General features: G+C 45.4%; 1 protein-coding gene across 5 annotated transcripts in view; it reads right to left on the reverse strand.

Moving 5' to 3' along the window:
• Positions 1-27161, reverse strand: part of LOC135217257 (phosphorylase b kinase gamma catalytic chain, skeletal muscle/heart isoform-like) — a 294050-nt gene that overhangs the window by 163294 nt on the left and 103595 nt on the right. For all 5 annotated transcript variants that reach the window (XM_064252989.1, XM_064252991.1, XM_064252987.1 and 2 more), the window contains 2 exons: positions 6100-6220; positions 946-1109 (listed from right to left, as the gene is read on the reverse strand). In XM_064252989.1, coding sequence (XP_064109059.1) covers positions 946-1109; positions 6100-6220 — 285 coding nt within the window. The remainder of the gene's footprint in view (positions 1-945; positions 1110-6099; positions 6221-27161) is intronic.

Genomic DNA, 27161 nt, shown 5'->3' on the forward strand with positions numbered 1-27161 from the left:
ATGTTTAATTATCTTTTGTTATGTTTTTGTTCTTATACATAAAACAAAAATACTTCATTTATCACCATAACTTAATATGCCTCCTTGCCTACCTTATCATAAAAGGGTAACTCAGAAAATCAAATATTCAGTTGAAAGCAGAGATTAATCACCACTCATAAAACATCTTCAACATTTCCAAATTTTTTTCTAGAATAATTCACCAATATGACAATACCATTACAAAGACCAAACTTCACAAGCTGAAAAGCACAAATAATCAGTATAACATTCCTAATAACTCTCTCAGGCATTAAATATCAACACAGGTTTCAGTAACGGTAATGACAGCAAACCTCATGAATCAAAATAATCATCAGCTGATCTTTTGGGATCAAAAGATCCCCCAACAAAAACCCTAAACCTAGAATCATTCTAGGAAAATGAAGTGATGCCCATGGAAATAAATATCACACAATATGGATACTATTTATGCATTTTTTAATAATAAAGACAGAGTAGGATATAAATAATCACAGCTAAAAAGGCACAAATAACGCATTAATGATTTACTATGAATGTAAAATCAATGATAAATATATTTCCGATACCTGCGTATCAATTAGTTAAATAGAATGAGTTTTCCTTCACTTCAAATTTTATTAACATAACTTATCCTATTATTTATATTTACATACAAAATGAAAATTTATATCCTCATGCAAAAGCTATGGTTATTATATGTATCATTACTTTTCCTTAAAATTTCTAACTCCATAATAAAGGTGTTAATTACTCATCCAGAAAATAGCTAACTCTAACTCTAAGAAAATCCTCTAAGATTAAAGTGAATAATTCATAAGAAGTTAAATGAACAACTCTATGAAAAAAATGTACGATAACATCTCTGGAAAGCTAGATCTAATATAAACAGTAAAATCATGTACGTATTTGCAAAATACATACCTGTCAGTGTTTCTCCTGGTTGCAAAACTTTTGCAAAGCCAAAGTCAGTAAGCTTGATGTTATAGTTGTCATCCAACAAAATATTTTCAGGCTTTAAATCTCTGTGAACAATGCCCTTCCCATGGACATGAGCCAGTGCTTCAAACAACTGCCTCATTATGACTCTGAAAGGAACATAGTCTTGGATTATCATCCTCAGTTTCATTAAAATTAATAGCTGCATCAGCAGAGTTGATTCTGTATTTCATTTTCTCTGTTAGTCTTATAGGGTTTTGGGCAACTAAGAGACTCCAAAGTTCAAGGGATGCAGAAATGCATTAATACCCTAAAACAATTCACCTTGGATTATAATGGTTAAACTATGTTATAATAATAATATATTACTATCTACTGTATATTTCCATGTATAAGATGACCTTTAGGTAAGGAGGTAAAAATTATGACAAATTTTCATGAATTTATCTCATATCCCTGTTGTAAGATGACTGCTATATTACAAAATTATCTATGTATAGGCTAGCTTTGGGCTATATAAAGATGATGTTATTACAAATGCTGTTTTACTTACTGTATCCTTAAAAATTCAAAATCACAAACAACCCCTACAACAGTACAATAATTATCATATATAATTATTGCTCGTATAACTGAATTTTTCTAAACAGTAACATGTAATTCAAAACTGTGTTATTTAGTACGATCAAAATGATAATGAATTTTTAATGAAAAAAAATAGATAAAATCATTTCAAGTACATTTTAAATCACCCTTAAGAGTTACAAGGAGTTACATGGATTAGGATGTCTCAAAGACTTGTTGGTCCTTCCGGGGAGACATCATGTGCTCACTTATCTCTAGGAGCAGGTTTTACTGTGCATTCACAGTGTCCTAATGATTCTGTCTAGCTTTCTTTAAAGCCCTTCCACATTGTTGCTGTTTACAACTTCTGGTGGCAGTTTATTCCATGTGTCACATATCTTGTAGGTAAAGAGGTTCCCACTGTAGGATGTGTTGTACCTCTTCAGTTCTAGTTTCCATCCATTATTTCTTGTCAGGTTTTCATTTAACATAAATAGGTTACTGTCTACTTTTGTTATGCCTTTCAGTAATTTAAATGTTTCTATTAGTTGTCCTTACAAGCGTCATGTTTCTAAGCTATACATGTCCAGGCTCTCTAGTCGTCTTCAGTGACCTATTTGCCTGATGGATGGAATTAACTTTGTGGCTCTTGCTTGAACGCTTTCTAATCTATTTATGTCTTTTCTTAGTGTTGGTGACCAAAACTGTACTGCATATTCAAGATGAGGTCTAACTATTGATGTGTAGAGCTGCAGCACCGTTTCCTTGTTTCTGTATTTGAACTGCCTCATTATGTAAACCACTAGTTTTTGTGCATTCTTTTCAACTTTTATGCACTGTTTTGTGGATTTCAAGTCCTTGGTAATAAAATAGTTCCACACTGGACGAGTGGTTTTCGCGCTCGGCTGACAATCTGGTGGTCCAAGGTTCGACTCCCGGCTTGGCCAACGCGGAATCAGAAGAATTTATTTCTGGTGATAGAAATTCATTTCTCGATATAGTGTGGTTCGGATCCCACAATAAGCTGTAGGTCCCGTTGCTAGGTGACAAGTTGGTTGCTAGCCACGTAAAAATATCTAATCCTTCGGGCCAGCCCTAGGAGAGCTGTTAATCAGGTCAGTGGTCTGGTAAACCTAAGATATACCTAACTTTAACTTGGTAAACGACCCATGTTAAGACAGATTGGTCTATAATTTCCTGGCTCTTCTCTTTGACCATTTTTGTAAACTGGGGGCAAATTTCCTAGTTTCCATCCTTTCAGGCCTTTCTTTGTTCAGCAATTTTTCTGTTGAGTTTAAATAGGTGAGGAGCTATCTCCTCTTTTAGCTCTTTAACTTTTCTTGAATGAATCCTATCCGGGCCAAGAGATTTGAACTTGTTGAGTTTGTCTATTTTGTTTTTAATGTCCTCTTCTGTAAATATTAATTTGTCCAACGGTTCTGCCCCTTCATATTTAATAGCAGGTTCTGGTACTGAGGTAGCGTCTTCAATTGTGAAAACTAGCAAAAAACTTACTCAATAACTGTGCTTTTTCCAAGTCTGAGTTAACCAGGTTACCTCTATTGCCCCTTAGGGGACCTATGCTATCTTTCATTGGTTTCCTACTATTAACATGCACAAAGAATTCTTTTGGATTTTCTTTACAAACAGATGCAATTCTCTTTTCCTCATTTATCTTTGCATTTCTTACTAATTTGTCTACCAATCTACAGAGTTCCTTATGCCTGCTTGCTTCTACTGGTGTTGGGTGTGGGTTCATCAAATTGTGCAATCTGTCTCTTTCTCTTATTTTTAATTTCTCTGTTGAACCACTTGGGCTGAGGGTTGCCATTTGTTAGTATTTGCCTTAATGGTATACATCAAGTGTGTTTTTCTGTGTATTCCTAATGAAAGGCTTCCCAGTACTTTTATCTATGCTTGTGTTTTTGTCATACTCTACATTTTTAATGACTTCCTTTAGCTTTTTTAGGTCTTATCGACGGTAGTCTAATCTCATTTCTCTTTTTCATGTTGAACATTAATTTGAAATGAGTCATTTTATGATTGCCTTTGCCTAGAGAGAGAGAGAGAGAGAGAGAGAGAGAGAGAGAGAGAGAGAGAGAGAGAGAGAGAGAGAGAGAGAGAGAGAGAGAGAGTCATACACCTATTATGCTCAGTCCAGGGTTCAACCTAGAATGAGTGTAATAGATACATAACTACTACTCTTCAAGTACAATATGCTCTATTATCCAAAACATTTTATAGTAATATTTCAAATACATTTTATATTACTCTTAAAGAGAGAGAGAGAGAGAGAGAGAGAGAGAGAGAGAGAGAGAGAGAGAGAGAGAGAGAGAGAGAGAGAGAGAGAGAGAGAGCACCGATTACGCTCAGTCCGGGATTAACCTGGAATGAGAGAAAATGGTTTATGTATACAGTAGTACAGGGGTAACTTGTTTAGTTGTCAAACATTCTTTAAGACAGATTTATCTAATTTGTATTAAAGATTGATTAAACATTTTATAGATAATTTTCTGTTTACATTACTATCAATATTTCAAAATTAGTAAATCATTGTTATGAGCATTTTAGGGGGCATACATGCCTACTTCAGAGTAGCAGTTGTTAAAGGGTACTAATCTAAGATGCCTTAGGATGTTTTGGGAAGATGGTTTGGGATTATTGTTGTTTAAAATGATATTAAATTATTTTAGTATGATAATTTTAGGTATATTGTTGTTTGAACTATCAAATTCAGTGGTGAAATGTTATAATAGACAGTTATTATCATTTTTGTCCATCGGGCACTGGGTATTTAGCAGTTATAAGAATTTTTGGAGGGGATCTTTGCATTTCCGCAACAGGCTCTGGAACCTGTTACTGCGTAAAACAGGGAGCACTGTACCACTGACTGTCTCAAAATCAAAACTTGAAACTCTTGGGAGGCCTGAAAGCATGACCTGATTTTCAGATTAATTAAGAGAAGGTGCTTATCTCAGTCACACACCAGAAGAACTAGCCTAGAGGTATGCGCCTATTACTTGGGCAGTGCAACTGATAACAGATGCATGTTGCGTATACACATTCTTAGGATTCGTGGATTCACATATTTACGGATTTCTCTATGGTTAAAGGAGGCTTTCTTTGAAGGAGATGGTATAACCCTCTCTCAGGATGTTGATCATCCAAGGTTCACACCCGTCTCTCCATTTCTCCCAGAAGAGAAGGAGCCTGGCCCCTACCAGAGTTAGGAGGCTGTAATCCTCACTTGTGAGAGGAAGATTTGGATGAGGATTTCTAAATAGACCTGGGGACGAATCTGCTACTACATCGAGACCTGGAGAAAGATCTCAGTCTGCTGCCACGAATGGGCCGCATCTACAGGGGAGATACTGTCCTGGAAGGATGAACTGAAACCTCTTTTGGTTGTCTGGAGGACTTGTGGGAAATTTGCATATTTGCACGGTATTTTTCTATGAGAAATTTCCGCAAATTACAGGCAGTCCCAGGTTATTGGCGGTTCTATGGGGCTTGTGAAGCATCATACGATCAGAAATTTATGGCGCCATAATGCAATGAGTTCTGGGCACTGATAATAAGGTTATGGGGCCATAACATACCTAACAGATGCACCGCTAACCGGATATTGGTGCCATATGTAGCCGAGTTTTGGTTAATGGCAGTTTTTGCTTATCGGCAGCCCACAGAGAACGGAATCCCCGCTGATAACCAGGGACTGCCTGTACAGTATTTTAATATCAATTTCATGATTAAATGCACTTTTTGTGGTAAAACTATTAAAAAACCAGATATAAGGTATTTAATGGGTTTTTCTTGAGTTTGAACTAACAAAATAAGGTAGTTTTAAGCATTTTTATAGGGGTTCTAAGTATTCACGGATTCTAGCTATATTTGCAGGGGGGGTCTGTAACACATCCCCGGCAAATACAAGGGGTCCAACTGTACCAAAATCTGTCTGGTAACAAATGCAATGTTTTACGCTACTCGATAAAGATGGTAGCAAATACAGTTTATATTATTACCCTACTTGTCTATCAACTAAGCAACATTTAACGTAGTTAAGTTGCTCATCATAAAGATGAGTTAATCGAAAGATTAAGTTCCCTACTCAAATGGTATTATTGAACAATACCAAGTCCGTAAAAAACATAAATATCAATTTGATAAACCAATATTTACATTATAGTCTGCCACTTGGTAAAAGGTAGTTAATCAATAAAATGCTGTTTTGCAGTAAAAGCAAACTATCTACTCCATTAAGAAACAGCAAAACAAGGAAAACTCAACTTGAAGCTACTCTACTTTTGTTTTGGATAATCCTCTTGTTAGCGGGTGAGACTGGTGTCATCTACAGAGAACACAGAGTATCGGCGTCAATACAGCTAAATTTGAATCTAAACTGCTGCAAATAAATGGAACTGATAGCTATGCAATTACTTGGTAAGTTACTTATGCATTGTATTTACAAAAGGGAGCAACATATTCCAGAAAAGTACAAAAAGGAACAACATATTACAGAAAATTTATATATAAAAAGGATTCTCAGAACATTCTAGTAAGAAAGACAATACTTACTTTGTTTTCTTTTCTGACAAAGTGACAACTGTAGTAAGGTGATCAAAAAGCTCTCCATGTTCACAAAGTTCAAACACCAGAAAGATGAATGTTGAAGACTCAAATACATCATGGAGTTCAACTGTTAAGTAAAGATACACAGAGTTGAACATTTTGAAAATGAGAATGTTTCATACAGACTACCTATTATCTCTCAAAACAACACAATTTTTTAGAGTACATAAATTGTATTTTTCCTAACTATACAAACCAGGGGTCCTTTACATAAGGAATTACTATTCAGCGCCAGCTGGACTGGTCGTAAGATTTACTAACAAGGTAGTTCGGCACTAACTGCTTGTCCGATGGTCACGAGTCCTGCCCGACTGAAGGTAAACATACCACTTTGCTTTAGGCCCAGGAACGAGTGAGGGTGGTATGAGGTAGGATTAAGGGATTTTGACGAAGGAAAAATCTATTTCTGGGTGATTGGCTCGTGTCGCCCTATGAAAGTAATCCTTAATATCATCTTTCTAGGTAAAATTATCCTAAAATTACCAGAGAAACAACAAAATTAAGAAAATGTCAGTAAGACTGACTCGCTCACTCTTAAAAAGAAGTGTCGGTATGATATAGGGGCGAGTGTGGAACACTACCACGAGACAAACACCAATTAGAACTTCCCTATCAGAATCCCCCTAAGAGAGAGCTGATACCAACGGGCGATGCAGCCTCTACTACACTACTAGAGGACGCCACGGACAGCAGCGCCCCTAGGGTCATCTTAATTAAAACATAAATACATCTTGTCCTGCAATGGGGAAAACAAACCATAAAAAAGGGATCGGGTTTCATAGGGCGTTGACACGAGCCAATCACCCAGAAATTAGATTTTTCCTTCGTTTCAAAATCCCTTTTCTGGGCTCAGCTGTGCGGCCCATGACAAAGAGTACCAGAGAAACAGACAAGATGGAAAAGGGAAAAATGAAAAACATATTAAAATGATGGATATAATATAAGTAAATCAAATACAGCATACAAAATAAGTACTTAAACTAACTTATAACAGTAATCAATAACAGAATGTTAGTAAACTTAAAGTACTTAAATGGTAGTAACAAAAAATCATAAATATGCATGTAAAATAAGGAAATGTTTGAATTTACTTAATTAGAACATATAAGTACAATTAATATATCATACATGTGTCCTACCCTGCCAATAAAAATAAGGGTAGGTACACTCAATTTCCATCATTAATAACAAATAAAACAAGTAATTCAAATATATACAACACATTGTGACTGAAGTTATCACAAGTTAAAATGGAAATTTACACAAACATATTGTGGCCTAACCTAGCATATAAGGTTAGGAGGCCACTGGGGTACATATCAGTACCCATGTGGTTGTCCCTAGCAAAACAAAAAAATAAGGGACAAAACCACTATAACACACAACGGCTAAGGCTATAATGATGAGTAGCCTGGTGATAGGTGAGGCATGTTTGAGGTTGAAGTAGGTAGAAGGAGACCTGGATCAATACTACAACTACTAAGCAGTATCAGGGGAAACTATGTTTCCCGCTGCTACTGCTGAAAACTTTAAAGATTCCAAGGACTTTAAATAATGCCGTTTAAAGACTGTCGGGGATTTCCATCCAGTATACTTCCTAAGATCCTCAAAGTTCATATGTTGGAAATAGTTAATAGAGGTGGCTACTCCCCTGATATCATGTGCTCTTGGGAATGACTCAGGGTTGGCTTGTTTAATGACGGTAAAGGATTTGTTGCCTAATACCTTTAACTGACAAAGTACCACCTTTTTCTCTCATGAAGAGAGCACCCGAGGATCTAGAAGAAGTACGAGATAGAAAGGCTCTAAGGGTTGATACTGGGCAGAAGAGAAGGATCCTGTGGAAGTGGGATAACCTTCCAAGGAGCCCACCTTGCCAGAGGATCTTCATTTTTGGCTAAAAAGCTACGATCCGGAGCAAGTAGAAATTCTCCTGATGGGAGGAAATTCCACATGACCCGCATCTCTGGATAGAGCCGACAGTTCTGAAATTCTTGCTCCTGAGGCTAGGCTTAATAAGAATAGAGTCTTCCTCAGGAGCATTATGAATGTACAAGATGAGTTGTCAGTATCTGAAGCTAGTTTGAGAACATCATTCAAGAACCATGAAAACTGTAGTAGGCCTCTGAGAAGGTCTAAGTCTAGCACAGGCTTTAGGGATAGATGAATGAAATAAGATTCAGTTAAATCTATCTGAAAACCTACTTGAAAGATTTTCTTCAAAGCCGACTTGTGAGTGGTAATCGTGCTAGCTGCTAAACCTTTTTCAAATAAAGATCTGAAAAGGATATAGCCAAATTAACTGTCATGGTTGTAGTGTTCGATTCTCTCAAGAAAGATGCTAATTTCTTAACAGCTGAGTCATATTGTCTGATGGTTGACTCCCTCTTATCTGATTCCAGGAAGAGAATATTTGTGGATCAATGTTAGCATCTTATTAGCCGCAACTCATGAAGTCCATAAAGTTAGGGTTCTGGAGAGTTCCTGAGGAAGCGAACACAGTCCTCATTTGTACTGATTTGTGATAGTTTGGGGTTTGGGGATCCGTTGAGGTCGGAGACCCAATTCCAAGAGAAGTGGATACCAGTTGCTCTTGGGCCAGTCCGGTGCAATCAGAGCTACTATCCCTTTGAAAGACCTTAGTTTGTCTAGGACTTTCAGGAGAAGATTCACTGGAGGAAAAACGTAAATTCTCCTCCACTGATTCCAATCCAACGACAGGGCGTCCGTGGCATAAGCCAGAGGGTCCAGGTTGGGGGCCACATAGCAAGGGAGCTTGTGGTTCGCTTGTGAGGCGAAGAGATCCACTTGGAGACCTGGGGACTCTCCGGCCTACCCACTGGAATGACCCGCCGTCCAGAGACCACTCTGATTTCCAGAGGAACTGACCGGGACAGGGAGTCTGCTTATCACATTCCTTACTCCTGCCAGGTGAGTGGCAGACAGATGCCATTTGTGTTTTGTTTGCTAATGCAAAGATGCTATCATGACATGATTCACATGCTTGGATTTGGACCCTCCTCTGTTTATGCAATGAACTACCACTGCACTGTCCAAAACTAGCCTTAGATGAGACTTCTTCGGGGGAAGCAGTCTCTTCAGAGTAAGAAAATACTGCCATTGCTTCCAACACGTTTATGTGGGGAGCTGGCGAAATTGAACTGACCAAGTCCCCTGAACCTGTTTGAACTGAGAGTATCCCCCCCACCCCGGACAGGGATGCATCCGTGTGAATGGTTAACACTGGGAGGGGATATTGAAGGGGTACTTTTTTGGCTAAGTTCTTTACTTTTGACCAAGGCCGTAGTTTGGTTGCGGAGGATCTGTGGGATTACTGACAACTTGTCTCGATATTTGGAGTTTTGCTCTTGACCGCCAAATTCGGTTTATATCTTTCAGCCTTGCTTTCAGAAGGATATCTGTTACTGAAGCAAACTGAAGAGACCCTAGGATTCTCTCCTGGTTTCTTCTTGACGTTTGTTTTGCACTTGAGAAATTGCCTGACAGATTTTGCTATTTCCTTCGTTTGGCTACTGGAATTGATAGATTGTGGGAGGACAAATCCCACTGGATTCCCAGCCACTGAAACGAGATTCCGGAACAAGTCTGGATTTCGTTTTGTTTATCTGGAACCCCAGATGTTCCAGAAAGTGAACTACCTTTTTGGTAGCTTTGAGACATTCCTCGACTGGTTGGTGCCCAGATTAAACCCAATCGTCGAGGTAGGCAGCCGCTACCATGATTCCCTGAGCTCTCAATTGTTGTACAACCACTTCTGCTATCTTTGTGAATACCCTGGGGGCTACATTCAGACCGAAGGGCATCACTTTGAATGAGAATGTCTGATTTCCTAGCCTGAATCCTAGGAATGGGGCGGAAGTGCCTGGCGATAGGGATATGATAATATGCGTCCTGTTAAGATCGATGGAGCATTGTTGACGGCTCCACCCGCGGCAGTAAGGTCCTTACTTGCGAGAGGGTAAGCATCTTGAACTTGTCGCAGCGAATGAAAGAGTTTAGCTTTGACAAGTCTAAGATTACCCTTCTTTTTGTTGAGCCTTTTCTTTTGGCACGCTGAATAAGCGACCTTGAAATTTTAGATGCTTGACTCTCGCAATAGCTCCTTTCTGAAGGAGTTCTTCCGCGTAATCTATCAATTCCTCTGACGGTAGCTGATGGAATGATTTGATTGGAGGAGATCTTGGATCCAGCTCCAGCCTAATCCTTTGGACACTATGCTCTGTGCCCAAAACTGCTGAACCCCCACCTGTGGCGGAAAAGGAACAGCCTCCTCCTACCTGGAGAACCTCATTGCTGATGGGCGGGTTGGCCACCAGCCCTACCTCTGAACTGTTTACTCCTGCCCACCCCCTTCCTGCGCCACGGTGACGAAAGAAGTAACCTCTCGCCCTACCCCTCGATTGAGAGTAGCCTTGAACCTCATAAGCAGGGTTAAAGGCAGGCGAGATGGCATAGGAGGTCGAGAAGGCTGGGATTGCTGGGGCACCAGGAGGAACGGCTGAGTTTGTTTTTAGCTGTAGCAGGTTGTCCTTGTTGGGTGACTGGGACCGCCTGCACAAACTGCTGCTGAGGCTGAAGTTTTTTGTATGGCTGGAATCTCTTACCAGCCTTCTTTGGTTTCTTGCCAGCAGTAGGAACGGATTCCTGTTTTCCTCTTAGAGGAAATGCCCCACCTAGCTCTAAGCTCTGGTTGAGTCTAGCAGCTTCGTGATGAACTTCGTTCACTGCTGACTCTGGTAAGAGATCCGCTCCCCACATGCTGGCAGATAAGAGTCTATTAGGCTCGTGCCTGATAGTACACTCTTGAACATGCTTCCGACAGTTTTCTTCCTGCTTGGAAGAAGTCAAAAGCGTCTAGCAAAACCGTGTGAAATTGTGGATTTCGCTAAGATCTTAAATAGCGGTTCGTTCGCATAAGTCAGAGCAGCCATTTCCGTGATTATGATAGAGTTAAGGGACCTGCCAACCTAGTCCGCGCATCGAACTCTGCTGGATTAGGGAGTCCGCAGCCTAGGCAACTTCTCACCGAACTGGTCCATAGCGCAGTCCGGCTTTTGAGTTTACCCTGCGTGAAAGTAGCAGGCAGGTTTTCCCATAATCTCCGAAGGCGGGAAAGAGTGGAGAAGTGGACTCCGACTCTCTCAACTGCGGAAGGGGCTCATCCTTGAGGACTGCCTGAAGAGCCTTCTCCAACCCCAATTTCGTGGCGAACGAAGAGAGACCTCCTCTTCCGTGGCGAAAATAGTGAATGGGGCTCTTATAGGCCTGGAGTTTAGTATTCGTACACTCCCAGTCCTCAAGGCAGTGAACCCATTCCCGTTGGGCGTGGTTCCCTCTAATGGTAGAGGACAGACTCCTTCGAGATCTTGTCCTCCCTTGTAAGAGCCGTTGGTGTCAGCCTAGCATACCCGATGAAAGGCTGTGACAGACCCGGAGGATAGAACTCGAAGTCCTCAATCCTTCGAGTGCCAAACTCCGGGATCGAAATCATCCCGTCCTTAAAGGGAGCGTAGGCCGCTACTCTCCATGGATTCTCCATAGAGAAAGCTGGCAGAGAGTCGTAAGACGGGAGTTGGATGATCCCCGTGCTAGAAGCAGGGGATACTGGGGGAGGAGCCTGGGATAGCCCAGACATCCGATCCTCAGTCTCTCTTACTCTATTCGAGAGTTCTTGGACGGTCTGTCCAGTTTGAGACAGAGTGCTCGACAATTGTGCGAACATCTGCTCAAAGCGGGTTCCCCAAGCTGAGATTTGAGAACCCACCATCACTCCTACCTGCTCCATCATTCCTGGTGAGACAGGAGAAGGAACGCAGGAGCTGGTGCTTGCTACCCCTGCCGGCATAGCCGGAGAGGGGGCAACGGAGGCGGGAGAAGGCAACGACTCGGAGGTAGCGCGAGCTTTCTCCTTCGAAGCCTTGCCTCTAGAACTCTTCGACTGGGAAGAGCTTGGCTTAGCCTTCACCGCGTCGGCGTAAGAAGTCGATGACTTCCTAGCCGAAGAAGACGAAGACGACTTTCTAGAAGTCGACTTAGACAGAGTCTTCGGTTCTCTCTTTCCCTTCTCCTTGGGAGGTACAGAGAGAGCGGGAGTGCGGCTAGGGATCTCAGATCCCGGAAAGCCTTGGAAAGATGCGGAAGAAGAAGACAGGAGAAGATCCAGGAGCGTCCAAGGAAAGACCTTGGGCGCCCGACAAACCTACCTCAACCAACAAACCCTCACTCCCTACCGCCATCGGCTCGAGGTTCAGATCCAGGCCGGCGACGTCCGGGACTGGCTCCTGGGCGGCTACGAGCCCCAACGACTGCTGAAGATCTTGCTGGATGGCGGCTATTACGGGGGCGGCGGACAAGGGATCGACGTAGCCCGTCGACTTGCCCGCAGGGAAGATCTGGATGGCCAGCTTTTTGTCCAGAATGTAGGGCTGGCCCTTGGCGGCGTTCTTTCCAAAGCCGCCTACCCACGCTTTCAGAGTGGCGAGGGCGACTTCCCTCACCCCGCTAGCCTGAAGAAAGGCTGAATTAGCTACCAATTGCGACAGGGTTAACAAACTTACGGAACTAAAAGTGTTAGTAAATTGATAACTAGTTTTATAATGGTCTTACCCCATCAACCAGCTGACCGACCAGGTCGTAGCAAATGGTGCAGGCCTCGGGATGCCAAACGATGAACTCGTTGAACAGGTGGCACACGGGCATGAGACCTGCACTCATCGTGTCCGCAGGGGTCATGTAACGTCGCATTGCAAGCGAGGACCTGACAGTTGGTAGCCTGTAAGTAGAAAACGTACATGAGTACAGAGTAATACTTACAGTCTAACATATGCTCCGCTGGTGCCGGAGCGATAAAGTTAGATGAAACCAGAGCCCTGCTAAAATACGTGTGGTAACCATGTTGGAAAGAAAGTCTATGGCTCCGCCAGTGGCGGAGGCACAAAAATCAACCAACTAGGAGTGGTGGTAAAGGAAACCACAACGTAAAATGGCGGGGATGGTTGATAACATAATAGTAAAAAACACAATTCATTGTAAAACATCTTAAATTAGGGTATATATCCTTAACATAGTACAGTAATAACATCAAAACCAACTTCTCTCCACCCGTCTACTAGAAGAGTGCGTTATGTAAGGGTAAGCTCCCTTCCGGTAGCGGGGGAGAGATAAAAGGATATAGTAAGGCAAGCAAAACGACCATCCATAGTACCCACCCTACCCGCTAGAGGAGCCAATAACCTATCACCAAAGGGGCCCCGGCTGCGACGGAAGGCTCCTTTCGTATCGTAAGGGAGGTGGCTGAGTGAGGGTATGGGGGGGAAGGAGTCCCGTGAAACACGGCGGGAGCGAGGAAGGGGGAAGGGATGGCCTACTCCTCCCACCTCACCAACTACCGTATGGAGACCCGGTACCTCCTAGTGGTCGCCTAAACCCCCTGCTGGCGGAACCTCCCTGGCACCTCCGGGAATGAGAGAGAAGGCAAAGAGGTGTATGACAATCCAGGGTCCCCCAGCTCCTCCTCCCTACATCAGAGAGAGGGAGGAAGGGCAGGGTGAGGTGCTATGGAACACGTGCTCTAAGTGGCCTAGGCGCGATCACCACAACCGTGGTAGGGCCACGTGAACCAAGCTGTACCAATACATGGAACAAGCACCTAGGCTAGCCTAACACCCTAAATAATAATAATAATAATAATAATAAAATACATCGAAAGGTGGAAGAGACACTTTTAGGAAAAGAGAAAGAAGCCCAGGAGGAGGCACTATTCCAAGAAACAGTAGCCTACTCGGAGCCAGCGATAGCCGATGTAGAGCAAGAGCCGGGATGCTGGGCCAGAATAAATAATGATAGCCCTAAATACCAAGCTAAGAGAATGGTAAGAGGGCTAACCTAGCTAAAACTCGATGTAAAACAATGAACGTGAAAAATAAGCCCATAAGTATAAGAAGTCCCAGTATGGAGGACCGGGAATTCTTACGAGGCAGCATGGCCGCCACGAGACAACCGGGGAACCGTATATGACCTATAAAAAGGAAAATACTGGTACCCGGAAGATAAAAACTATGATAAAATATTACTTAGAGTTACTTAACTTAGCCGTGGCAATGCAGAACGTTCCATCTTAGAAAACGAGGTAAATCCACAATAGTGAAAGCACAAGAGAAAACAGCGTCAAGATGCTGGCGCTAAAAATTAAGGATGACCGCTAGGGGCGCTGCTGTCCGTGGCGTCCTCTAGTAGTAGTAGTAGAGGCTGCATCGCCCGTTGGTATCAGCTCTCTCTTAGGGGGATTCTGATAGGGAAGTTCTAATTGGTGTTTGTCTCGTGGTAGTGTTCCACACTCGCCCCTATATCATACCGACACTTCTTTTTAAGAGTGAGCGAGTGAGTCTTACTGACATTTTTCTTAATTTTGTTTTTTTTCTCTGGTAATTTTAGGATAATTTTACCTAGAAAGATGATATTAAGGATTTACTTTCATAGGCCGACACGAGCTGAGCCCAGAAATATGTAAAGGACCTCAGGTTTGTATAGCTAGGAAAATACAATTTACTTTCAAAAATTGTGATTTGTTCCGACACGTTATACAAACCATCGGTCCTTTACATAAGGAAGACTCAATTACTGGTGGGAGGAATCTGAGTCTTGTGATCAGACTGGTGTTTGCCCAACCTGGGTTCCCTTCCTGGTTGTAAGGGCAAAGGGGGGAACCTAGCCTCTGTCCAACTGATCGGAGTGTGAACTGCAGGATCAATGGTCAGACCTCTGGACCAATTCATAGGAGGGAGGCATGCATACCTCTTATGAATAGCAAGCAGGAACTAGTGTCAAAAGTAAAAAGCCAAATATAAAGTATTGGGTTTGTTTCTTACTGCTGTCCGCTTCCCCCCTTGCTAGAAAAGGACGGATAAATGCTTCTAGAATGGAGCTTGGTTATGTAGCTTACCTGCATCGTCGTCCTGTCCAGCGTTGTGACTACCGCTACACTCTGTCAGCAGGGAGACGGAAGAAAAGAGGAGGATGAGGAGCCAGTCACACACTCATTCACTATTCACTCTCCATTCATGCAATATCACAAGGACGAAATGCTACCTTGTCCTGTAAAGGAGCTGAGTAAGCTACACGACTTGTTGAGCAGCCACCACGGGTCCCAAGGAAAAAGTGTCCAAGGACCTATGGGCAATATCGCGAAGGTAGAAGGAAGTGAGAGTGGTCTGGTTGGTCCACACCCCTTCCTTCAGCACCTGTGCGACAGGCAAGTCTTGCAGAATGCAAGGGTTGGACCAATGCCTCTAACTTCGTGGGCTCTCAGACAAAAGGTACTGGTGTCGGCACTCCTCTCGAAGTCGTATGCTTTCCTGATTACCTCAGGAAGCCAGAAAGAAACAGTGTTCTTGGACACTTCTTTCTTGGTCACCCAGGTGCTAACAAAGAGGCGTCAACACTCAGGTCTGAGGTGTTGAGTTTCCTTCAGATAGCGCCGTAGCACCCTCACAGGACAAAGCAGCATCTCTTCCATATCATTACCGGTGAAGTCCTCTGGGGAGGGGATCGTGAAGGACTTGAACCTGGCGTCAGGTACCAAGGGTTCTGAGTTTTCACAACAAAATCTGGGACAAAATAGAGTGTAACCAATCCCCTTCTCCTCAAGAGTTTAACATCGAAGGAAAGACCATGAAGTTCTCCTACTCTCTTCGCCGATGCCAGGGCCAGCAGAAAGACGGTCGTGAGGGTCATATCACTGTCTGACGACTCTTGGAGAGGCTCGTAGGGTCTATGAGTCAAACTCCTTAAGACCTGAGTCACATCCCACCCCAGGGGCCTGAGTTCCCTGGGTGAGCAAGACCTCTCGTAGCTCCTCGTTAGGAGAGCTTTCCATGGAGGAGGAAATATCAACTCCTCGCAGTTTAAGGACTAGGGCCAGGGCAGCTCTGTATTCTTTGACTGCAAAGACAGAGAGGAGCTTCTCTCGGCGAAGAAAGATGAAGAAATCCACTACCTGCTGAAATGTGGCTCTGAGCGGAGAGAGACCCCATCTACGACACCAACCACAGATGACGAACCACTTTCCCTGCTATACTGCTGCAGAAGACTGTCTGAAGTATCCCACCATCTCTGTTACTGCTCGGCGAGAAAAGCTCTCGCTTGCAAGAGATGGTGGATAACCGTCAGCCGTGAAGACACAGGGACTGTACTGCCTGGTGGTACCGTGCCACGTGCGGTTGACACAGCAGGTTGTGCAGAGGGAGAATATCTCGCGGTGCCTCTGAGAGAAGAGCCAGCAGGTCCGGATACAAAATGGCTTGAGGCCCTTTGGGTGCCACTAGAATCATCTGAAGATTACTGGTGACCAGCACCCTGCTGATCACCTTGCGAATCAGGCAGAATGGGGGAAAGGCGTAGACTACGAGGTTGTCCCACGGGTGTTGGAAAGCATCCTCTGCAGCTGCCCATGGGTCCGGCACAACTGAGAAGAAATCCTGAAGTTTTCTGTTGTGTCGGGTGGCGAACAGATCCACTACTGGACGGCCCCACAGGTCGAAGAGCCTTTGCGCCACATCTGGGTGAAGAGACCATTCGGTCCCAATCACCTGATTCTGGCGGCTGAGCTTGTCTGGCACTACATTCCTCTTGCCTGGAATGTACCTAGCTGACAGCTCTACCGAGTGAGCTATGGGCCACTCATGCACTTGCATTGTCAACTGGTGTAACGGGAGGGACACTAGGCCCCCCTGTTTGTTGACATATGTCACTATCGTGGTGTTGTCGCTCATCAATACCAATGAGTGTCCCATCAGTCATTCCCGGAACTCTTGGAGCGTGAGAAATGCTGCCTTGAGTTCCAGGAAGTTGATGTGAAAGTGCCTGTCGTGATGGTTCCACTCCTACAACCAGCAACTCTTCCATGTGTGTGCCCCAAACCTCGGTCAATGCGTCTGAGACCATAAACATCTCCGGAGGGGGAGTGCGCAGGGGCACTCCTATTAAGAGGTTCCTGTCATCTAACCACCAAACCAGGTCCTGCCTTACTTCCTCCGTGAGAGGAACCAGGAAGGATTGTGGATCCTATGCCTGTGACCAGCACTCCTTTAGTCTCCATTGAAGAGACCGCAGGAGAAGACGCCCGCGATGGACTAACTTTTCTAGTGACGACAGGTGACTGATCATGATTTGCCACTGCTGAGCTGACTGTTCCTGTCGTGACAGGAACTGCCTGGCTGCCTCCCTGAACCTGCTGATCTGCGAGTCTGCGGGGAAGATTCATGCTGCTACTGTATCGATCAGCATGCCCAGGTACTTTATCCTCTGCTTGGGTTCGAGATCTGACTTCTCGAAATTTACCATCCCCAGATCACGACAGAAGTCGAGGAGTCGATCTCTGTTCTGTGGCAAATGCGAGCAGGAGCTCGCGAGGACCAGCCAATTGTTGAGATACTTCATCAGACGTATCCTGACTGAATGGGTCCAAGCCGACACCAGATTGAACACTAGCGTGAACACCTGTGGGGCGGTTGAGAGACCGAAACAAGGTGCCTTGAATTGGTACACCGTCCCGTCGAGGATAAAGCGGAGGTACTTCCTGGAGGACTGGTGGTTGGGTATTTGAAAATACACATCCTTCAGGTCCACCGAAAGCAGGAAATCGTTCTCCCTGATGGAGTCGAGCACTGAGCGTGCCGTTTCCATTGTGAACTGAGTCTGGCAAACGAAACGGTTAAAGGGAGAGAGATCTATCACCGGTCTCCAGCCCCCCCGTAGACTTCTCCACCAGGAAAAGTCGGTGACTGATCTCGCACGATCTCCACAGCTCCTTACTCAGCATGGTCTTTATTTCTTGTGTCAGTGCTACGTCCTTGGCAGAACCGGGGACGTACGTCTGAAGATGGACCGGGTGTGAGGTGAGGGGTGGCCTCGAATCAAAGGGCAATAGGTATCCCTCCTGAAGGACATCCACTAACCAAGTCTCAACTCCGTAGCACTGCCAAGTTGCCCAATGGCTCACCAGGCACCCCCATACTTCCAGCAGTAGTTTAGGGGGAATGCTGTCCCTAACATTTCCCTCTCTTCCCCTTCTGCTTAGCCCCTTTCCCACAAGAGAAAGAGGCTTGAGAGGAGGGCTGATGCTCACTTCTCGAAGTGAAAGAGGAAGGCTGGGTCTTTCCTCGCGCTACCCTCGACGGTGCTGACATCTTGGAAGCGGAGGAAGCGTTAGCTAAGCTTCGAGGCTTAGCCACAGTTGAACGAGACTGCCCAGAAGTCTTCGTAACTGCCTGCTATACTAAGCGGTCACTGTCCTCAGCTCTCCTCTTTTCCACCGCAGCGTCCACCATCTCTCTGGGGAAGAGAGAGGAGGAACCCAGCAATGGTCCATTGCGTAGACCCAATGTCACCTCTCAACTGGCCGCTCTGGTTATGTGAGCCAGGACTGCATCCCATCTTCTCAAAACCAGGTTGGCACACAGGTTGGCAGTCTGGTGGGCCAGGTAGGAGATGGCCCTACCTCCAGACTAGCAGAGTCTCCCGAACACCGAGTCCCCCTCAGGAACAATAGCTCCCAAGGAGGCTGTGACTCTGGATACCGTGAGGGACCACAAACCCAGCCAGGAGATGGCCTGGAAAGCTGCCATGGCAGTGGATTCCAGGGCCAATGCCTCTTGTTGCGAGAACTCAGACAGCAGGTGATGAAGAGATACTCCCGAAGTTAGACGAGCTAGCTCCAGGTCAACCTGCTTGGTTGGCAACGGGTCTACCGAAGGCAAGTAGAAGCACTGCTGACGAGGCAGAGGAGGGGGATGCAGCTTGTTCGACCTGGTGGCCTCTTGTCTGGAGACAAGGGCGTTCACCTGGTCCAACACACTGTCGGCCAAGGAAGACTGAGGCAGTCCCACCATCCCTCTGGGTTCTTTCTTAGGACCCCAGAACGACTCCAACCTCGATGGAGGGTCAGAGGGAGCAACCACCAATCCTTACCCGAGGTCGTTGTGATGATGAATCAGTGCAATGACCTCTGCAAAGGACCTCAGTATCTCAAGAGTGATTGTGTCCTGAGGAGATAGACCGTCAGATCTATCCAGGCCGATCACTTCCCGAGACACTCTTCCTTCAGGAGGATGAACTTAGCCAGACCCCTCGTGGTCTCCTCCAACCACTTGAGCATACAATCTACTTAGTCCTAGGACCGAGCCAGGCTCATAGGCTCTCGTGGCCGGACCGTAGGGAGCGCACTCTTCACAGTCACTCCTGTTCGCCTCGCTCCTTCCGGTGTAGCCCAAGGAGGTTGAAGGGACAGGTGAGGAAGACCTGACGCTCCTACCCTGCCTATCAGCAGAGCCAGCAGGCTGGGAGGACTGTAGGCAATCACCAACCCACGGTGGTGATCAAGCTGCAGGTCTGGACCAGCGGTCTCCACGCGGTCTCCCTGTGGAGAAAAATTGGACTAAGGACAGTAGCGTCAGTCTCGTGCATCAGGGGAGCTGCTACCAGCCATGCAAGCCATCCGGTCCTGGTGGGAGCAACGGTCGGGTGACTGGTAGTGTTCACTAACGCAGTGAGAGTGAGCACCATCCTCACGAAGCGCCACGGTCCCAGAAGCAGCTGAAACTGTTCCTGGTGACCGGGGAGACCTCTTCCAAGCATTGACAGTTGAACGGTCTGGTGGGACCATCATGTCAACCCTGGGAACTAGATGATCACTGTGCGAGCGATCGCCGGTCTGGTGAGTCACCTGAGCGACTCTTGCCATCCTTCCGCTCCGTGCATGGATCCTGGCGGTGAGCGTACTCAGTCGTCTGGTTCCTGGCTCCACGATCACCGGTAGGTGACCGTACACTTGATGACACTGGCGAACGAGCGGCCGAGACGGTTCCCGGTCTAGAGGTGAAACCTCTGGAGCCGGGAGCGGAGGTACCAGCAGTAGCTGGTACCTCCACAGTCCCCGTCTTCTTCTTCCCTGAGGAAGGAGAGACGGGCCGGAACGGGAGGACCAGTGGAAGACCCACCTGTCCTGGTGGAGCGAGACAGACCCTTAGAATTCTGTGCGAGACTTCTTGGGGGGAGGGGGGCAAGGCTACCTTCTTATTCCTCGACTGGGGGGCCTTGGAAGTCGAAGGGGAAGAGGCGGCAGAAGACGACGACAAAGATGAAGACGAAGACGACGACACCTTCCTCTTCTTGGACTTCTTCTTTGCCAGCTTCCTCAAGACAGCAGACAGGTCTCCTACCCAGGCTGGAGCTAGGGCAGTTGTGGTGGCAATGGGGCCCAACTCCACCTGGCTGGAAGGAGCTGCGGGAGTGGTAGCACTTCCATGGGCAGGAACAGGGGCACCAGGTACGGTGATGGCAACAGGAGGCCGATCCAGAGGTGAGCTCTTTGGGCACTCAAAATCAGGGGGCGGAGCGAGGACAGCAAAACCAGGTGTAGGAGGAACCAGCTCCCTCCGGGGCACATACGGCAACGGAGTTTGTACTGCAGCCGAGGGGGTGACCATGGTCACGTGCTGAGTATACACCAGGTGAGGCAGGCCAGCATAACGTGGCGTCGAGACGGTCGTGGTCATCCTTGTCTCCACCCTGTGAGTGACCGGGGCAGCAGCAAGATGATGGATGAGCCCCTGAATACTCAGAGTGCCCGGAAGGCTCAGCAAGCGGCACACCTGCTGAAGGTCCCCACCAGCAGAGGCAGACACCTGAGGAAGCAACAGTTGGGTTAATAGGGGAGGTTCCTGTTCGTTCAGAGGGGGGAAGGATCCCACCCTGAGCGGACAGAAGACCCCAAGTACAACTCCAGGTTGGGGTGTCGCCCTCCCTCCTCTGCAGCGAAGAGGCGGAGGGGGACACGTCCCCCGAAGGGTAGAGAGCCATACGCGGGAGCTGACGAGGAGGGAGAAAAGATGATGATGTATCAGTCACCAGAGGTGTCTAGGGAGAGCTTTCCGACGACACCTTGGCAGCCCTACACGGCTTCTTCCTTTTCTCGTACAGCTTCCACTGCTCCTCCGACTAAGAGAGACAAATATCACAAGCCAAGGACCATGAGCATTCACGTTCTCGGCATCCAGTACACAAAGGATGAGGGTCCGCGGCATCACTGGACCTGAATGCCCCACACTTATGGCCTCCCACTCCAGGGCACACTCTCCAGTTGGATAGGGGGCGAGAGGACTTCTATTCGTGGGACTGCATATTAAATCCAGTGATGCAATTCCACAAATAATGAAAAAATAATAAAAAGAGTACTTACAATCACTTCACACTAGTATTAAGAAACAGGATGAAAAGTAAGCAAGCTTGATAACAATCTCATGACAAAGGCGGGCAGAGAGGCGAGCACACGTCTTCATCCGACGGCGGTCGAAAGCAAAGTGGTATGTTTACCTCCAGTCGGGCAGGACTCCCAACCATCAGACAAGTAGTTACTGCCGAACTGCCTTGTTAGTAAATCTTATGACCGATCCAGCTGGCGCTGAATAGTAATTCCTTATGTAAAGGACCGATGGTTTGCATAACGTGTCGGAACAACTTAATTTTTCAAACAATGGTGCGAGTTACTAATTAGCAATACAGTTGTGTACAGGTAGGTGAGGCCTTTACCAAGTAGTCCAGGCTCTCCCACTTTACAAAAGATCATTTTTTAATCAAAAGCTCTTCATGGCTAGTTGCATACTGCATCCACTATATGAATTTGTACAGGAACTCATTTTGAATTTGTATCTATGAAAACTGTTTTGAAGACTACTACTTTTGTATCACACAAAATACAGCCATGATAAAAAACAAAAACAAATATAGATTTAAGACAAAATTACTGAGCAATCAATTTACAAATTCCCCTAACTAACTTATCATTAAAAACACAACTACAGTGGACCTCCCATATTCGTGGACTAACACACTCGCGGATTTCTCTCTGGAACACTTCCCCATATTATTCATGGAAAATTCGCCTATTCGCTGTATTTTTCTATGAGAAATATCCACAAATTCTTGGGTTTTTTATCAATTTTATCATAAAATGCACTTTTTGTGATAAAACTATATTAAAAAATCCAGGTATAAAATATGTTATTGTCATGATACAATAAAGTTTGATCATACTTACCTGGCAGATATATATATAGCTGTATTCTCCGAAGTCCGACAGAATTTCAAAACTCCCGGCACACGCAGTGGGCGGCCAGGTGGTTAGTACCCATTCCCGCCACTGGGAGGCGGATATCAGGAACCATTCCCATTTTCTATTCAGATTTTTCATACCACTGTCCCCTGAGGGGAGGTGGGTGGGTACTTAATTATATATATCTGCCAGGTAAGTATGAACAAACTTTATTGTATCATGACAATAACATTTTGTTCATGAAACTTACCTGTCAGATATATATATAGCTGAATCCCACCATTGGAGGTGGGAAGGGACAGAATAGAAGGATTTTAGGAAAAAAATTACATGCAGATGATTGACATCTTGGTTCCTTACCTGTTAGCATAGCTAATTTCGTGATTACTGTCACCCAAGTCTGCTTCTGCTTTACTAGAGTCTCCAGCTAGGTAGTGACCTATGTAGCTGGTGAGTTCTAGATGATCTGTCAACGGGAGCGTGACCACAATGTGACTAGACCATATTGACCATACTGTGGGGGCAACGAAGCTAAAAACCACCACCTGACCTAACCTATCAAAGTTAGTCCCATAACTTCTAGGCTAAAGAAAGGGAAAGCGCCTCAAGCGACCGACCCTTCAAAGTTAAAAGCACACCTATCCCTTTTCTATAGGATAGGATTCGTGCTGCTTCCTGCCCCCAATAATATTTCTACGGATATGTATGGTCCTAGCGACTCGCAGATCTCATATGTCGTCTTCACATCCCGCCGGGAGTGTGAAGCGAACACAGAGTTGTTTCGCTCAAACGTGGCACTCAGGATATTACTGAGTGTCATGCTCTGTTGAAATGCTTCCGAGGCCGCGCCCTCACCTCGTGAGCATTCAGTTCAAAAGATTTCAAATCTTTGTTCAAACATAATGAATGAGCCTCTTTAAAAGAACTCCTTAACCATAACGCCAGGGCATTCTTCGACATGGGCAAGTCTGGTCTTTTTACGGAACACCGCAGATTGTCCGAATGACCTCGACTTTCTTTAGTTTTATAAAGATAAAACTTGAGAGCCCCGGCAGGGCACAGGACTCTCTGTGGCTCTTGCCCAATAATTTGTGCCATCCCCTTGATCTCCAGGCCTCTGGGCCAAGGGTTAGACGGGTTTTCGTTCTTAGCAAGAACGGAAGGCTTAGAGGACACACTGAATTATGTCCTCCAAAGCCAAAACCTCTGATGATGGCTAAAACCTCACTAACCCTCTTTGCTGTAGCTAGAGTGGTAAGAAAATTAGCCTTTCTGGTCACGTGTATTAAGTTTACAGAAAGGAGAGGTTCGAAATGCTTTGACATCAGGAACTTCAGACCATTTCAAGATTTCCACATACCTCAAAGATCATGAAGGGCTTTGTTGTTTGACAGATCCGAATCTCTGAGCCTAGAGGCCGTCAACAACATATTTCCGTATTCTACAATAGTTGGGACTGCTAGCTTATCCCATACTTCAGACGGAAAGGGAAGACGGTAAAGTAATTCACAGATGTCGAGGTGGAGGAACAGTCATTCTTCCTGCCCTATGTCCAGAAACGGCCCACTCCGATTGGTACATTGCAAAATATGCAGCACTGCTTTGCTTTGGCAATGAGACTTGCAATTAATCTTGAAGATCCTCTCGCTTCTCGACAGTCTGAAAGCATTCAGACACAGAGTGGAGAGGTTTTTAGGTACCTCTCGAAGTGAGGCTGTTAGAGTAGACCGATTCTCTCAGGAAGGGTCCTTGGAAAGTGCTCTCTGAAGGACGTGACCTCTGTGAATCCAGCCTCTCGAAGGCCAACATGGGCCGATCAGCATCTTTCTCGCTCCCTCTGACGCCAGCGATTATCTTATTATATTTCCTAAGCTTTTGAATAGGGGAAAAGAGACTAACCAACTATCCCCATTCCCTACTATAGGAAGGCGTCTATTGCTACCGCTCTCGGATCGAGAATAAGGGAGCAACGAAGAGGAGGCTTCTTCGTCTTCAATATTGCGAAGAAATCTACGAAAGGAAGTCCCCAAAGTCTCCACAACTCTCGACATACTTCTACGCGAGGATTACTCAGACGTCAGTAGTTGCTGCCGTCGATCGAGAAGATCCGCACGGACGTGCAATCGTATAACGAACCTCTTGAGGATCGTTATGTTACGTGTCTATGCCTATAACCATCTCTCTCTTCTTGGGATATGAGAGAGCTGCGGAATTATCTGAGAGATGTTTAGAATTATTTCGAGATCTTTGATGCTATTTCAGTTCTCCTGTAGGAAAAACTGTAGAGGTCTGAATTGCAGTCTATTCAGGGAAACAAGCTTCTCCAGCGAGGAAATGGTCCCCAGCAGACTCATCCATTCCCTCACTAAGCATGCTTCCTTCCCTAATAAGGCTGCGCTTTGCATAAGCAGGAGAGCATTATTATAGTGCTATGCCGCGGTAGACTCGTACAGAATTCTGTTACAGTGCGGTAACCAGCGCCGAACAGGTCTCAGAGATATCTCTGTTGAAAATTTCTTAGTAAAAGGAAGTCGTGTTCATTCATGATTACTAGAAATCCCCTCAACCAGAGGCTAAAGTCCATGATTGTAGGGCAGAGATACGGTTTGTCAATCAATCCCGCGGGAGAGAGAAACGTAACCGACCGCGCATAACAGCAAGCTAGCTGATACTGAGTTGGTGTACAGTTACAGCAGCTTACGTTCACCTTCTCGCAGTATTATGCCGAGTTGCCAGCTACTCTATTCTACGAAGAAATAAATTTTTCATTATTTGAACAGAAACTCTCTAGTTGGCATATTTAAGCGAAACAGAATTCGCTAAATACAGAAGCTGATTTTGTGTTGTCGTATCGGAAACTCCTGGAAAGTTGCCGGGAGTACCGATTAAATATACTGCGTCATCCACAATGACAGCAGCCTTCTATCGTCGTCTCGCACTATTCTGCCTGAGTTACCAGCTACTCTATTCTACGAAGGAATAGGTTTGTTACTATTATCGATCAGAAGCAAATTCTCAAGCAGGCATATTTAAGCGAAACATAATTTGCTAGATGCAGAAGCTGAGTTGGTGTTGTTGTAACAATACCTTTTAGCATTGTCCTTACACCGGAAACTGAAGTTTGCAGGAAGGACCGATTAAATACACTTAAAATAACAGTCCTTTCGGTTGCCATCTGTAGAGGTAACTACGATATGCGTATATGACTTGAACCCTACATTAGTAATATGACGCAAAGATAAAATACGTAAGTATTGTAGTCACTTGAACATCTAATTCTCTACTACATTCTTTCCTCGACGAGGAAGAGAGAGAGAATGGAAATCGACTGTCTTCGTTCTCTTTGCCAAGAGAACGAATTAATATTATTCGAATGGAGATCCTCAAATGAGAACCGAGGATCGAAACGGACAGTTCAAGCTTCTTATGATATTGGACATAAGACTTCATGGACGTAGTCTACAAGTCTTTTTCCTGGATGAGCCTCTGACTAATGAATGAGAGCTCCTTCGTATTTTGTTAATGAGAGCTTATCCGCTTATGCGATAAAATGTTATTAAAATTTTTGTCAATGAGAACTAACCCATTTACATGACAGAAAGTAATCCAGGAATTCGAGCATATAGTCTTCCTGATTCCCGCAGAAATCGAGGAAGGGGCAGGATTCCTGATCAGAGACTGGGCTTACGGCAGGTAGGACCTTAATGTTCCCCTTCGGCAGCGCAGTCTCAAAAGCAGACGAGGCGTTTTATGACACCGATATCTGCTTAAAGTTTTTCTGGAATTCATCAAGTCATGGATTCTATTGAACACTCCCTTCGTAGAAAGCGAAGTAGACATCTTGACGAGACCAAACTCCTTCCTTTTCTTCAACGATGCCCTCTTGAAGAGCATTCTTGCAGGAATCCTGCCGAACGTCTTGATGCGTAGGACGCCTATCGTTTTGAAGAACGTCCTGACAAGTGCTCTGCCGAGCGTCATGACGTGTAGGATGCAGAGCATCTTCAAAAGCGTCCTCGCTAGCGTCCAGATGTGTAAGACATCGAGCGTCTTCCAAAATCTTATCAATGTTTATGATGTCGAGCGTCTTCCAGAGCGTCCTGATGAGCGTCTCTTCGTGTAGGACGTCGAGCATCTGCAAAAGCTTCCTCACGTCTCAATGCGTAGGACGTTGAGCGTATTCAAGAGACGTCCTCGCGAGAGTCTTGCCGAGCGTATTGGTGCATAGAACACCAAAGGTTCTGAACGCCATCTCAGAGAGGATCTTGTCGAGCGCCCTGATGCATGAAGGGCCACCCGAGAGGCGTCCTGGAGAGCCGCACGCTGCTCCTGAAGTGTGAGAGCACTATAAGAAGACGTACGGCTATCGTCTTCAAGACGGGCCTTAAAGACCTTCGTTACCTTCTAACAAAGATGGTGGCCGCCTGTGCGACATCTTGCGTCTTTGTAATGAAATGAACATTTCCAGAAACGCGCTCAAAAAAAGGAACGCCGAGCGTTCCGAAAGGCATCCTCGCGAGGTGCTTGCCGATCGTCCTGATTGCATTCTTTGAGCGTCTTGAAGAGCGTCCCGAAGAGGAGAACGACAAACATCAAGGGAAGCGTCATAGTGAATGACGTGCGTCAACACGAGTAACCTGAGAGGCTTCCTGGCAAGGGGAGAGCCGCTCATGAAACGCGAGCGTCCTAAGCAGAAGTACGGTGATCGTCATCAGGACGAGTCTTAAGGACGTTCGCCACTCTTGACAAAAACGACAGCCGCCTGTGCGACATCTTGCGTCTTTGTCACGCTCATCGACACTGCAGAAGGGCATTTAAAAGGACGCCTGTGTGAGGAATGCTTTGCCCTTCTCCTGTCGAAAACTAGGATAGTCTGTCC

Source organism: Macrobrachium nipponense, chromosome 7 (assembly GCF_015104395.2).
Source record: "Macrobrachium nipponense isolate FS-2020 chromosome 7, ASM1510439v2, whole genome shotgun sequence".
NCBI lineage: Eukaryota > Metazoa > Arthropoda > Malacostraca > Decapoda > Palaemonidae > Macrobrachium > Macrobrachium nipponense.